Below are 15416 nucleotides of genomic sequence, written 5' to 3'. Positions count from 1 at the left end.
ACATCCTATGGGTTAGGTACGAGATCATCACGGGTGCATGGGCGTCTGAGGAGAGTCGGGGAGGTTTCTTGCTTCCACGTCATATCTTGGCACTGCAGGCCACATTCCTTTAAGGTCTGGTGAAGGGCGGGCTGTCTCCCTCCCTGCTTGCTTTTTAGACACAGACAGATGCTGAAGAACAGCAACAGATAGAAAGGTTTTTTTAGATTTAGATGCTAAACTTTCAGTTATGCTTTGACTAATTAATTAGGTCTGAAAAGATTTATTTGACTTATGCATTTATTTCTCTTAATGGGATATTTTTGCAAACTATTTGATTTTTGATTAGCCTTGCAAGACTATATTTTTCTTAGAAACTCTTTAAGAGTTTTGAATGACATTTTGCGCCACATTCCTTTATGTAATGCTTATATGCAGACAGTAATAAGTTCTGTATTAATGCTATTTTTCCTGTTTTCCAAATTCTGTAACCTGATTGATATTTTACTAATGAATAAAGGGTCAGAGAAAAATTTACTTTTGACTAGAAAATAAAACCCTTTAAATACTCAACAACTCTCTTTATTGGCTTAAATAATAATTGCATTTATGACTGTTCATGATTATTAAAAGTCTCCTGAAGGTAATACATGGTGTGAAGGGCCCAACACCTTTTGAGCGGTAAATTAGAGGTAGCATGAAGGTTTTGCATTGAGAAACTACCAGAAGTAATTACCGCTCCTTCACAGGCATCTACTTACAAGTCCTCTGACAAACGGTCGACTAGCAATGAACAGGCTCGACCATTGGCAACACCCACCTTTTTGATTGAGCGGAAGCCTGGATGGGGAGAGCGCTCAGATATCCTGCAGAAGGAGAACTGACCAATCAACACCAGCCCGTAGATATCCAAGGGGCAAAGGCCTCAGGGACACCGGTGGCAGAGGGTCCCAACAAGAGAGATGGATCCGTCGCCGTCTACCCTGCACGTCCCAGGAAGAAGAGGAACTTGTGCGCAAAGGCAGAAGTCAACAACTACCCTTCAGGTTGAGCTACGGACTTTGTGAGGTAGTACTCTCATTGTCTCCTCCATTCACACGCGGACTGCGGAGTTGGAGTAACGCTGCAGAGAACACCCGGCCCAGTGGAAACCTGATGAAGAGGGCCTCCAGGACATCTTGTGGCAGGAGAACACCCGCGAGAAGGGCTTCCTAGTGAGAAGGATGTAGTTTAACCACTCCCTCCTTTGCATTGTGAAGCCAAGCTGCCTACAGTGAAGAAACCAGACGGACTAGTATAAGACAACATCCATCAAGTGTACCTTCTGGTCATTCTGTTTGGCGTCACCCCAAAAGCCAGATCTCAATGGATTTAAGAACACACTTCCATAGCGCAATGTCCAGAAGAGCACGCCCACCGAGGACCAAGACGTCGAGCCCAGGAGAACTAATATTTCAGCGCCAATTTCCACCGTTGTCATCTAGCAAGCAGCTGAAGAGACTCATTTTAAATTTACGATGATTGTATATTTATGTATTTCCTCCCACAGGTTTGGACTTTGTTTTTCCTTGATTTTTATTAAATCTTGGGAGGAATGTAGTGTCCGGCTGGACAAGTTCTAGTTGTTATGATGTAAACCTACACTTTACACCCACCCACCACTGGTGTCACGAGTCGCGTGACCCAGTCAATAAAGGGGGCGGAGCACACGTGCTCTGGGCCCATTAACTATCCGACTATCCTTGTGTCCATGTCTCCATGCTGTAATATAATGAGGGCCTAGGGCCTGACACAACAATGCTGGTGCTTCCTGCTCGAAGAGGGCTGGGGGCAAAAGCCAGGTCAAACTGGGGGCTAAAGCCGGGTTCACGCCAAACCCTCCAAGGCTTCAAGGCTCCGAGGCTCAAAAGGCACCCGCACAACGATTATTTGGAGGACTAAGGGAATGGGGGAACGGTGTTAGATGTGGGGCATCTACCTCCCTTGCCGTTTGGTGCTCTACTACTGCTACTGAGCGGCCTGGATTCCAAATGGAGGAACATAATAATTACTTTCCTCTGTTCTGTCATATGCCCGTGTATGCTACTTCCCCACCCTGCCCCTCCCCCACTTCACCGCCCCTCAGCATGCCCTATGTGAGCCGCCACTTCCTGCAAGTCAATGCTCAGTATCTGTATGCAGTATATGTGCTTTCCCCCATAGGATAACATTACCGCATTAGAGACAATACAAGTGTATTTACCTGTTATTTTACCCAGTAACGAAGTTTTTGGAGTCAAAATTTATATAAAAATATATATTTCTATATTGGTGTGGATCTCCTTATTGAGTGTGTATGTATCATTTATTGCCTGTGTGTATGCAACACGTGTCTAACACTGCTCCTTGATAATCCTAAGGCTGCTAGACCACACTGCCACATAAAGAGCACCATGGGATTGTTAAAGCAAGCTCTGTCCACTCATGAGGGATATCTGGACTCTCAACACAATATACCTGTTTTTTGGTGTATTATAAGAGCCAGCCTCCTACATCCTCCCAAGGAGTACTCATAGTAATTTACTGAGTGATAGACTGCCTTGCCATACTTGTGTACTTGGGGAGGGAGGGGCTCAATGCATGAAAAAGCATACTTCTGTCCCATCATGCCAAAATCTGATGTATGGTTTTCGTTTTGTGGTACAAATAAAGCTACAATTTAGACTAAAATACACATTGACATTTATACATTATAAACATGTTGTAAGCCACTGTGGAGAGACTTATTACAACACAAAGGTATGCTCCCTTGAATCCCAATGTAAGTTTGCGTTGGTACACCCAAAGAATTTAACGTGTCACCTGTATATGTGTCAGCATACCTGTGAATATTTGTGGGTCATTTATATTTAAGTTCGCCATGTTCTTTAGGGGGGTCTGGAGGAAGTTTTTAAATGCAACGTAGTGTGTGTGTTGGGGGGTACACGGAGTTGTGAACGAACTCCGTGGACCTCCGCTATCCCATGTCACCCGCCTCCACCACCCCTATATTCACAATTACTTCTACATGTTTAAAAATGAAATTAAAACCCCTTACCTGGTATGCGGCGTCCCCGGGCTATCCTTCTCTTCCTTCCGCGCAGTTTGGGTAATTCTTTGAGAAATCTGCGCAGGTGCGCGTGCATTTCTTGTGAGAAACAGTGCTTTAAATGGGCCGGTATTCGCCGGTACTGAGTACCGTCACTTCCACATTTTTTTACCATCAGTACCGGCACTTCCTGGAGCCAGGGAAGAGTACCGGTACCGTGATTGACAACAGGGCAAGCTCAGGTTAGGTTTCTCTTACAGCAGGGCTAGTAATTATCTCGGCTGAAGCAGCCTTTAGCCAGTGCTTTAAATGGGGAAAAATAAGTGCAGGTACTCCTTAAAATAGAGGTGTGGCAAGTGGGCGGGGCTAGGGCGGGGCTAAGGGCAACATTTGATCATACATAATTACTTCTGTACCAATTGCATTGTCCGGTGCCTTCCAGACCCAGGCTCACTCCACGGTCAGTCCTTCGACACTAGACTCTACAGGTCAAAGTGCCTAGGTGGGGCTGTACCCACTTCCATTTGTCATCAAATTCCTTGACTGGAGCGAATGTTCAAGCGCCTGGTCATGAACTGCAGGTCCTGCCAGCTGAAGGGGGGAGGCGCTGACCTACTGTAGTTATTTCAGGGGGCACTCTTCGGGGTAGCCGTCCTGGGTAGACGCCAGTGCGGATTCCCAGCATTTCCCGACGGGCGACAAGCACGAGTATGATGGATTCACACGCCAAGTTCCCTCCTGTGGAGCTGGTGGGAGCCACAGCATTTGAAGATGTTAACTCTGAGCTTGAAAAGATAATCCCCACCTCTGGAACACCCACCACCCTGTAGTGCCCCTGTAGCTAGAGCGATGCACACATGGCCTGGGCACTAAAGGAGAGACACTCACTCACTGGTGGAGAGTGGGGAGAGACCCTTTATTCATCCCTTCATCCGTACCCTGTGTTTGGGTGCGTGTGTCAGCTGCTTAGGGTAACTTTGAAATCATCGCCCTGAGGCGGACATTGTCAGCGTGGAGTTCCTCTGGTGTTCCAGAGGTGGGGATTATCTTTTCAAGCTCAGCAATACGAGAGTGGCACAAACCAAGAGTCCAAGTACCTTCATAGAATCAAAGAATTCAGAGATTGCTTGGTGTATACTTTTAATGTGGAGTTGGGTGGGTCTTAAGCTGTGCTATAAGTGAGGCTCTTCCTGGCCTGCAATGGAGGTCAGGGGGCTGAAAAACCTCTATGTTTGAATACTCCAACGCTTCTTACCAGTAGAGGCACATCAGCCACCTTAGGGTTTGTAAAGGTGTTGTGAGGTGAGCAGGTGTCAGTGCACGTTTAGGGGCGGCTCCTCCAGAATGGTGTAGGAGCGTGCCCCACTCGTCAGTCAGTCACCGAAAAATAAAAAAAGAATACAAAAATATTATTTAATTTTTCTGTGACTGGCATGCGTGTAGGGCGGGGCCGGGCCATGACAAGCTGGTGGTGGGAACTTAGAAGTGTGCATGTAAGTTTGACTGGCCATCCTAGGCCGGCCAAACAGACATGCACACTTCTATTTCTCCAACCCAGCTGTGTTCACAGCCAGGTTGGAGAAAATCTGCGGGCTACAAAGCAGTGTCTGGGTGGCAGAGCAGGCTGCTCATACCAATCCTGGCACTTCTCTCATAGCATGAGAGAAGCCTTTCGATTGGCCGGGCATCCTCTGCCTTCTCGTGGACTGCTGAAAGAGCACCGAGTCGGCCGTTGTCATCAGAGGCAGCGGCACCGAAAGGTAAGTTTGGTTAAATAATTATTTTCCCATCTCTTCTCCCTTCTCTACCCCACCAGCCCTTCTGTCCACATCCCCCCTCCACCTTCCTGTTGTGGCTGCCGCCACTTTGCGTGTGGCTGAATCCTCCTTCACTGCCATGAAGGCAGATACCTGTTTCATTAGGACAGGCATGTGACAAAGATGCTCTTTTATTTTTTCCACTGCTGTCATTATGTTTTATGGGGCTTTCTCCTTCCACAAGTGACATGGAAGGGGGAGAATAGGAATCCTATAAGACAAAGGCAGTGATCGTTACTAGAGCAAGGTACAGTAAAGGCACCAGTATGTGATAAAAAAAGTACTCATTGCAGCATGCATGAATGCTGGAGTCTGTTGTCGCTTTTGTGTATTCTGCACACTATAAAAACATTTACGATGCACAACAGTGTACTTTAGTGTACATTATACTCCCGTAAAAATGCATCCGGTAAACGTACATATGTTCATTCAGAGTTGATCCATTGACCCAGGTCCAGCGCCTTCCTGCGGGTGTGATGAAAAGTCCAATCCAAGCCTGGTTTGTCAATTCAGATGTGAGATAATCCTGGACACAATAAAAACAAATATAAGTTAGGTAAATCCTTACATTAATCTTTCCCTCCACATGGACACCAGTACATCAATGCAACTAGATTTATGGAATGTAATGAAGAATTTCTAAATGGAAATAGATGCTCTTGTGCAGAGATCTTAAAGTGTGTGACCCCCAGTCCCAGGTGCATCTTTCTTCAGTTGTTGTGGTACAAGAGAGGAAATAAAAAACTCTTCCTCTGAAACAAGAAAAGACAGATAAGTTCATGTATGATGAAGAACTTGTAAACCAGTTCTGGGCTTCCCTTGCACAGATCATTGTTATGAGTGGTGTAAGTCAAACCAAATTACAGAGTGCAAACATGGTATATCATTAATAACTACATCTGGCAGTCCCAGCTGCACAATGCACTTACATATATTGTATATGCATTAATTGTTCCAACTGTAATTTTCTACAATAAAACCGCATTTTGCGTTCACCATGGTGACAATTTGACATTCTATTATTTTGCTTTTTTCAAAGAAAATAATAAGGATTCGGAATGTGTCACAATTGACTAACAGCCTGATTCATCAAGGTACCGTTTTGCGAGTCTCTAATAGAGAATCATAAGGAATCGCTATTAGAAACTTGCAAAACGGTATTCATGTAGGAATCGCAAAATAAAATGCGATTCCTACAAATTCCTTATTTGCGATTAGCCTTTTGGCCCATAGGAATGAATGGGGAGTATTCCTTATTTGCGATTAGCAATTTGCTAATCGCAAATAAGATAGCGATTTGAAGGGTGCCAGGGGTGTCCAAAGGACACCCTGTAGCACCCCTTAAATGCACATTTGAACAGGTGTTGCCCACACACATGTCCAAAGGACATGTGTGTTTGTAACATGCAGAAGAAAAAAATGCACTAAAGTGCTTTTTACTCTTTTTTCGCAATTTACCACGAAGTCAGACTTGGTGGTAAATTGCGACCAAATATTGCGATTTTGCATTTTCTAATTGGTTGATGAATTGGATTTAAGGAATCTCTATTAGAGATTCCTTAAATCCAATTCCTCGCAAATATGCGATTCCTTAAATAGAGACTTTTGGGATGATGAATCCCAAAAGCAAAAATTGCACTTGCAAAGGGCCAGATTCTCAGAATCTGGCCCTTTGCGAGCGCAATTATGCTTGATGAATCAGGCTGATACTTCTTTAACATGCATGATGCAGTTCACAAACTGAAACTCACTCCGATTGGAGGGCATCACAGGGATTGTGGCCTGCTTGGTTTATCAGGCTGTTTTCCTTAAATGAAATAAAACTGAGCTTAAAAGAAGATGAATCTGCCTAATCCCAAACAATTATTTTTTAACATACACGAAGGGAATGGGGTTTCAAAACGAACCTCTCCTCTTTGCAAAATTGGTTACCACCTACGTAGAGGGGTAGGTAATTTTTAATCGTTTGCACCCAGAACTGATGTCCAAACCATTTATACACTGCACACAAAAGCGTAATTTGGAGCTGTCCTAAAGATGCCCTTTCCAAACTGTGATCTGGTATCTTTTTTAAACCCATTTTGAAATGTGTTAACACTTTACTGAAAGGGGTATAGCATACCAAAAAGCAGATTTTCAGCTGCACACGTTGTGATTTTGTGAAACCCAAGGTTTGCGGCAGCAAAATGGCTTAGTACTTCTGGACCTTTTTTACTACTAGTGCAATTCAAATGAAAACAGAAGAGACAGAAGTACTTTAGTGGTTTGGAAGTTAAACTCCACTCCTGAAGCATAACTCTTGCTTACTTACCGATGCAGGCAATTCCAAAGCATGCATTTCCACTTCTCACAACACAGTCCATATTACTACCCTTACACATTGGCAGGAATATAATGCAACAAGTGGCATTCATTGCAGCCAACAGTGCTGGGTTCGTCATTAGGGCATTGGGGCTCTGCCCAAGTAATTATAAATTGACACCACTTTATGCCTTCTCTGCCTAAATGTAAAATGACAGATCCCTGCACATTACAGTGCATTTAAGCAAAGAGACTAACTTCGCTTTCCTTGCTTAACTATGCCATAATACATTTGTTGTGCGTATTTACTGGGTGCTTTTGGCTTCCATCAACAAGTTAAACAGTCACAGGAGAAAGTGAGAGAGAGGACACAGCCCACGCTTCATTGAAAGCCTTAGAACATTTCATACAGTGGCGACTTCTGTGCTAAGGTGGAGAAGAGTTGCCTCTCTGCTCAAAAGGGAAAATAAAATGACAATAACATATCGTTATTATAATTTTAATGTTCCTATTGCAGTCTGCTTCATGCAGGGTGTGGGTTGGCTGGCCAGTGCAGGGGAAAAGTGGTTTGCACTTTGCATATTCCCCACCAGGCTGTGGCGCTCACTGTCCCCATCTGAGCGCTGAACCATGGTGCTCAGAGCAATCACAAGGCTGCATTGCAGCCTTGTGATTGGCTTAGGGGAGCCCGAGTGCTTCTTGCGGGCTGGCGTTCCAAGGTAAGTGCTTTTTTTTCTTAATAACTGCCGGCCCACCACCCTGTCCGGTACCAGCAGCTACTGGTTTCATAAACATCCCCACCAGTTAGTCAGACTTCATGGCTGGCATTTTGTTGTGTCAGTGTATTGATGCTCATCTATTTGTGAGGCTTTGCGCTAACCCTCATTCTGACTTGTTGCTAATGCTCTGGATCTGTATTTCCATTCTACCTTACCAACAGACACATGAAGGCCTGGAAAACCAACTTCTCACATAAATGACCGAAAGAGGGAAAGCAGACTGTTCCCTGTTCCACTCAGAGAGCATTTAACAGTTGCACAAGCTGCTGTTGAGTGCCACATTTATAGGGAAGGTAGGTTTTTCTAAGGAAGTTTTGCTCTGGTCTGCTAAGCAACACTAATGGTAAAAGTGTGTAGGCAATAATGAAATATGTAACCTATAAGTGTACCATTTTTACTTTTCTGTGTTTAAACTTGCCTGTGCCATTTTATTAGAACTGGCGTTCGCTGTTGTTTGTCACTGAGAGGATGCTTGTATCGTACGGTTCCCACTTCTCAGTAGGAACTGCAAATTTTTTGGACAACATAAATGTTGAAATGTGCCAGACTGATTCCACGCTCCTCTTCAGAATATGTTGGCCTTAAGACCAGTTAGCTCACAGAGCCACTATAAGTACCCCTAAACCTAATAAGGTAACAAATGGTTTGGGCAACCCCAGAACATGACAACCCTGTTCCTCCCAGGAATTTGGATAAAAGATCTGGTACCTTTTTGCTCAGTCCCTCGTGCTTGCTCAGAGAGATATGGATGAAATACATAAAGGGGCATTTTCAATATTTATTGAACCATCTTGATTCTTTGATAAAATATATTCACTGCAATAATCAATAGACAGACACAGATAAAAGCAATTCGCAATATAATGATGATGAAGAGAATAAAGAACTCCACCAGAGTGCTAAAACAGAGTATATATGCTGGCATATAAGTACTGGATATAGGGTACTCCTACTATGTGCTCCGTAACCTAGTTGCATCGGGTAAGTGTTCTGCCAAGAATCCCCTATTGGATGATTTAACTCCCCATTACATGAAGGCAAGGTATGTAGGTCCCCCGTCTGGATCACAGGTTGGACATCCCTCTTCACAGAGGGAAAACAGGAACCAGCTTAGCTGAAATTCCAACACAGGGATGACCTCCCACAGACAGCAGAGTGCTCCTCTAATTTGATCACGGAAACATGTATGTTTTTTAACAATGAACAATGATAATCATGCTTCGGTGTTGATGCTTCAGTTAAGCTGACATTGTTTGTTGTCTTTTTTAATTGCAATGTCACCTCATAGTCAAAAAAACAACATTTGCACAATGTGTGTTGAGGCCTTGTACGAAATGTTCAAGGTGCTGGGATAGTGTACTTACGAAGTGGTTTAGTAAGCAATGTGGTTTCAGAGAAACTAATCCTACACTGTCACACAAGCAAATGTGTGTCAAAAGTCATTGCATGGAAGAGAAGGCAACTTTAGAAACATGTACATGTAAAGATGGCAGCGTTTCCTCCGGGCCTAAGGCAGTCATGTGACACCTACTCCTGGGACATAACTCGACTAAAGCTATCTGAGAATAAGAAAACTATGCAAGGTAGTTGTTAGAATTGGGGGTCTCTGGTTGGCACAGGTAGGTACTCGTGACAAGCAGGGACCCTCTCCTCTACTCAGGGCAAGGGAATTACCCCTTCAGAATAACCCCTGCTCACCCTTTGAGTTGCGTGGCGCAAGCAGCCAAGGCTAATCTTCAGGGCGCTAAGTCAGTTAAGCATTTATGACCACATACAGTAAATACAATGACCCACCACAAACGGACACCAGTCATAGAAGTTGTATCAAAAATACGTAGCTTTATATAAAAATACTTAGTTGCAGAATTAGCACAAGACCATATAATGTTTAGCGAATGAGGCCACCATATTTAAATAGGCAAAAGTTCTTTAGTGTTCTTGTCAGCAAGGTACGCTGTGGGTCAATGCGCACTTCGCGCTGGTGAAGCGACCCGTCGATGAATGATGTACGGTAGGGAAAACAAACGTTGTGGACCCTGGATCCGTTGTGAACTCGGGATCGAGTTCAAGTGTACCTTGTTGCGGGTGATGGAGCAAGTTTCAGAAATAATTTTATTCTGGCTCCTGAAATAAAATTCCTTGTAACATGAACTAGTTTATTAATGAGTTATTGCACGATTTGTTGTACTAATCAATCTAGATTAAAGTTCTACATTTCATTACACGCGGGATTAATGTTAATGTGCTCATGTTGCATTTGCGAGTCTGTTTTCTAACATATAACTAATGTTGTTTTGTCTGTCCTATTGTCTTTGTCAACATTGATGCGGCCGATTAATTAATGGCATGTGCTCTTGTTGTGTGTGGTTATGTGTTTGTCTATGTTGTGTCTGTTTGTCTATGTTGTGTCTGTTTTTCTATGTTGTGTCTGTTTATCCTTTTATCTTTTCAGATTTATGAAGAATCCTGCTGGTTATTATGAAGAATGGTAGATATTAAATGTGCTGCTTTATCTGTGCGCTTCTGCTAGGTGACATAAATTAACGGGTTAAATATTAGTAATGGAGGGTGGGTAACAGAACGACTTTCATTGCTTGAATTAATCACTCTTTTGTGTTTGTTTACTAGCCCGAGTGAAAGGTTTGAGGCCTATGGGATTTTGGAGAGCGTTGCTTAGCCTGACTGAGAGGAGCCAAGCACGGCCATGTTGAAGCTTTTTCACAGAAACTTTTCTCTGAAATAAACGGAAGCTCAAACAAAAGACATTAGTGCATGATGTGCTCTGAAAAGTTATTATCCTAAGGTTAAGGAAATGACCAGAGGCAGTTTGGCCTAGTTCTGGAGGAAACAGTGAACATTTTAGTATAATGTTTCAAATCCACGGAAGCCGGAGTCGCTTCACGTCAAAGGACAATGACAAGTGACGTGTTGGTGTTTGGAAGCGGTGGCCGCTCGATGGTCTGACAGTCAGCAACCAATCAGGTTGCCGAAAGACATTTAAAAATATATTGTTTTGTTAGATTAGTGAGTTATGAAAAGTATAAGAACTTAGCCCTATGAGGGGAGCGGGGCTGACTGTTCCTGAGGGCGAAGTGCTGTCCGATTTCCTATAGACACGTAAGGATGATTAATGCCTTTATATACGTCTTTTCTTTACAGGTCAGAAAGCTAATTTAGGGAATTAGGATTAATGTTTATTATTTTGAGCAATCATGATATGCCAGACCTTGTGCCGATAAATTAATAGTTTAAAACTGATTTATTAAAAATGTTTGCTATTAATAAAAGAGCTTGAAACTGAATCTATGAATCTTTAAAAATAAAAGGCTTAAAACGTCAAGCTGGTCTTGATTAATTTAGTCGTTACCATCAGTTAATCCATTGGCCAAAGTGGTCTAATTAAATGTTTCATATAATTCTTATGATTAAAATGTTATACTGCAGTTGTATATAATGTACATAGTGATGTTTGAGTAGCGTGATTAATTAGGCCACATGATTCAGCTGCACGACTTTCTGTCTCAGTCTATGGGCCTTGGTATTAATTAGTTTGGTGAGTATTAGGTAGTGAATGGTGGTGTGGAGACGGAATTTCTATAGTGGCGCTGGATCACGGGTGTCCGAGGCGTTTCAGGCGTGGCCTCAGGTGAGGGCAGACCTGGGACGAGGCCGGCGGTTCTCCGAGGATTTATCCGGATCGAAGCCCCCTCGAGGTGCGAGGTGGGTGAGCGGGACAGTGGAAGGTTGCGGCGATCCAGGGTCTGGAGCAGCTCACGGGGCGAGGCGCCGTTCAGGCCTGCGGGACGTACTTCTTCTTAGTACGCCAGATCGTACCTATGGATCTGGGTGGGGCGGTTGCGTTCTTAGGCAGGCAGGTACGGCACTGGGCCTCCGGTACCGGACGTACTAGAGGCTCTTCTTGAGGTGCAACATGGGCCTTGGTATGCAGGAGGGCAAAGTGAGACAGTCAGGTACGTATCGGCGTACGGACCGTCCGAGGCTATCAGATGCGCTCCGTGCAGGTTCCGGCGTGAACAGGTGAGAGGCGCACAATGCGCTCCATAGCAGGCAAGGTGACAGGAGAGCGGGTGGCCTGGACCAACGGAGGGAGAGCGTCTCAAACTCGAGCGGGGCTCTCAGTAGGCAGGGGCGGCCAGGCTCCAGGCTGTCACGACCTTAGGAGGGGTGAGGGCACCCGAGTCACGACTCCGGCGAGGGAATAGAACACAAGGGCCCAGCAGCAGATGAGCACAGGCAGAATTTAACCCACTGGTCCTGGGGTTTAGTTCAGGGGGCAAGCTCAGATCAAGCCCTTGGACATAGTTTAAGCACAATAAAACAAAGTCCTCTCTGGTCTTTTCCTCTCCTTCCTCAGCAAGGCACCACTGCAGGCCATTCCTTCAGCTTCTTCTTGGTCCTTCTAGTTGGGCAGAGGTTCGTTGTGGTAAAACAGGATCTGATTTCTTAGGAGCAGGGCTCCTACCTTTATACTGAGTTTCATTTGTCTTGGGAGGCCAGGGGGGCCTTTGCATAGCTCATTTCAGCTCTTGAGCACCTTGTTTTGCGAAGTCTGGCTTTTCCTTTCAGTGAGCAGGGCAGGCCCCGCAGACGCTCTGCAGGAGGTGGAGGCAGCATTGTGATGACAAGTACAGTCCAGGAGTACTCTGTTGACGGTCTTCCCTTCTCTCCTTACAAGGTGTACGGCAGAGTCGTCAGCCGCTCCCCAGGGGGCGGAGCCGGCATTGAGGTGGCAGAGCACAGGCCTATTCTGAATCAAGGGGTACTCACCCACCCATCCTGGTGTAATCTTTCTATTCACCACCTGTCTTCCCCCAGCCCTGTCACTCACACAGACCAGATATCAAATACACATACGAGCAGAGGCGGGCTGAAATGGTTAGGCAAGCAAATGCTAACTTTCTAAAAGTAGCATTTGCAAACACATGATATTAAAATAAACTTTACTAAAAGAAGTATTTTATTATTCTGAGTTCAGGCATACTAAACTTGACTTTCTACCATGCTCTCTGGGTCTGTTGGGATTATAGAGTGTAATAATTCCAGCAGGCCATTCTGGCCTATGGAGAGCAGGTAGCCTTACAATAGTGAAGAACGAAAATGGCTGTAATTCACTATTAGTACATGCCACACACATGAGGGCTTGTCCTACCTTATGCTTACAATGCACCCTGCCCACGGGCCTACCATAGAGGTGACTCATAGGAAGTAAAGGGAAGGTTTAGGGGCTGGCAAGTGTGTGCAGTTGCCCAGACAGCATGACAGTACCAGACTGCACGCAGGTTCTGCAATAGCAGACCTTAGACATATTTTAAAAGGCTGCTTCTGTGGGTGGCGCAACCAGCGCTGCAGGCCCACTAGCAGTATTTGTATTTACAAGCCCTGGCACTCCTGGTGCACTTTACTGGGGTCCTGACAGTAAATCAAATGAGCCAATCATGGAAGACAATCATAGGTACACTTTACATTGGGAGCACTTGCACTGCGGGACGGCTTGGCCGTGGCGCAGTGCCCTGAGCAGCTACCACCAGCAAAACATCTGAGGCACATCAGCAAAAAGTGGAAGGGAGACTCACGCCAAGGTGCCAGGTCTAACACGTGTCCCCTCCAGCTGAAATGTGGGGAGAACTACCCTACCCCAGGGAGTTCCTCATCACTAAGGTGGAAAAATCTGGACAGACCGTCAGCATTGGCGTGATCAGTGCCAGGGCGATGTTGCACCGTGAAGTCCATACACTGTAGGGAAATGGACCACCTCAACAGCTTTGGGTTCCCACCCCTCATATGCATCAACCATTTGAGGGGCCTGTGGTCTCTCTGAACTCGGAAGTAAGACCCAAACAAGTAGGGTCTTAGCTTCTTCAATGCCCAGACCACAGCAAATGCTTCTCGCTCAATTGTACTCCATTTTTGTTCCAGTGGAAGTGACCTCCTACTGATGAAGGCTACGGGTTGGTCCCGGCCCTCCTCAGTCATCTGTGAGAGAACAGACCCTACACCATGCTCTGAAGCGTCTGCCTGCACTAGGAATTCCTTGGAGAAATCAGGAGCCAGGAGCATGGGCGCTGTGCACATGGCAGTCTTCAGGGTGTCAAACGGTTTCTGACAGGTGTCAGTCCAGATCACTTTCTTGGGGTGCTTTTTCGAACTCAGCTCTGTCAAGGGGGCAACAATGCTGCCATATCCCTTGACAAACCTCCTGTAGTACCCTGTGAGTCCTAGGAAGGCTCTCACCGCAGTTTGGGTCTTGGGGGGTTCCCAAGCCAGGATAGTCTCAATCTTGGGTTGCAGGGGCACCACCTTGCTGCTCCCCACTTGCTGTCCCAAGTACACCACTGAACCCTGCCTGATCTGACACTTGCTTGCCTTGATCGTGAGGCCTGCCTTGCGCAGTGCCATCAACACTTCCCAGAGGTGTTGCAAGTGTTCTTCTCATGTGCTGCTGAACACTGCAATGTCATCCAGGTAGGCGGCGCTGAACTCAGACAGCCCAGCCAACACCTGGTTGACCAATCTCTGGAAGGTGGCAGGGGCATTCTTCATCCCAAAGGGCATAACTCGGAACTGGGAATGCCCATCTCGTGTGGAGAATGCTGACCTCTCTTTGGCCCCGTGGGTTAAGGCGATCTGCCAGTACCCAGACGTCAAATTAAACGTGCTGAGGTACCGGGCAGCCCCTACCCGATCTATGAGCTCATCAGCTCTAGGGATGGGGTGCGCGTCAGTCTTCGTGACTGAATTGAGTCCTCTGTAGTACACACAGAACCGTAGTTTGGGTGTGGCTCCCGGCGCTGCAGCCTTCGGGACCAAGACCACTGGGCTCGCCCAAGGACTGCTGGAGGACTCAATCACCCCTAAAGCAAGCATTTTGGAGACCTCCTCCTTGATGCAGGCTCTGACACTGTCAGTTACTCTGTAAGCCTTGTGCTTCACAGGTAAGCTGTCTCCTGTGTCCACATCATGAACGCACCAATCTGTGACACGCGGAACCAGGGAGAACAGATCAGGTCACTGTCCCAGCAGTTGGCGGCAGTCAATCTGTTGCTCAGGGGTCAGGGTGGGTGAGAGGTTAACTCCATCCACTGACCCGTCCCGCTCTGAAGCTACAAAGAGGCCAGGAAGGGGTCTGGTCTCCGCCTCTGTCCCATCATCGGATGCCAAGAGCATGCCCACTTCGGACCTCTCCAAGTGGGGCTTAAGGCGGTTAACGTGAAGGACCCTCAAAGGGTTCCTGGGAGACTGCAAGTCCACCAAGTAGGTTTCAGGACTCTTGCGCTCCATAACCTCAAATGGACCTGTCCACTTATCCTGAAGTGCACAAGGCTCCACTTGGGCCAAGACCCACACCTTTGTCCAGTTTGAAGCTCTACCAGTCTGGCATTCTGGTCGTACCACCGCTTCATCTCTTCCTGGCCGGCTTCCAGATTTGTCTCAGCAAGTTGCCTGAATCACCTG

The 15416-nt window shown here is 45.9% G+C and overlaps 1 protein-coding gene across 1 annotated transcript in view; it reads right to left on the bottom strand.

Moving 5' to 3' along the window:
- Positions 1–15416, bottom strand: part of LOC147700907 (killer cell lectin-like receptor subfamily B member 1B allele A) — a 550617-nt gene that overhangs the window by 57744 nt on the left and 477457 nt on the right. The window contains exon 6 of the mRNA XM_086929269.1: positions 5283–5389. Coding sequence (XP_086785395.1) covers positions 5283–5389 — 107 coding nt within the window. The remainder of the gene's footprint in view (positions 1–5282; positions 5390–15416) is intronic.

This window comes from Lissotriton vulgaris, chromosome 7 (assembly GCF_964263255.1).
Source record: "Lissotriton vulgaris chromosome 7, aLisVul1.2, whole genome shotgun sequence".
Taxonomy (NCBI): Eukaryota; Metazoa; Chordata; class Amphibia; order Caudata; family Salamandridae; genus Lissotriton; species Lissotriton vulgaris.
Note: the sequence above shows the minus strand (reverse complement) of the source record. Positions and strands in the feature narration are given on the sequence as shown.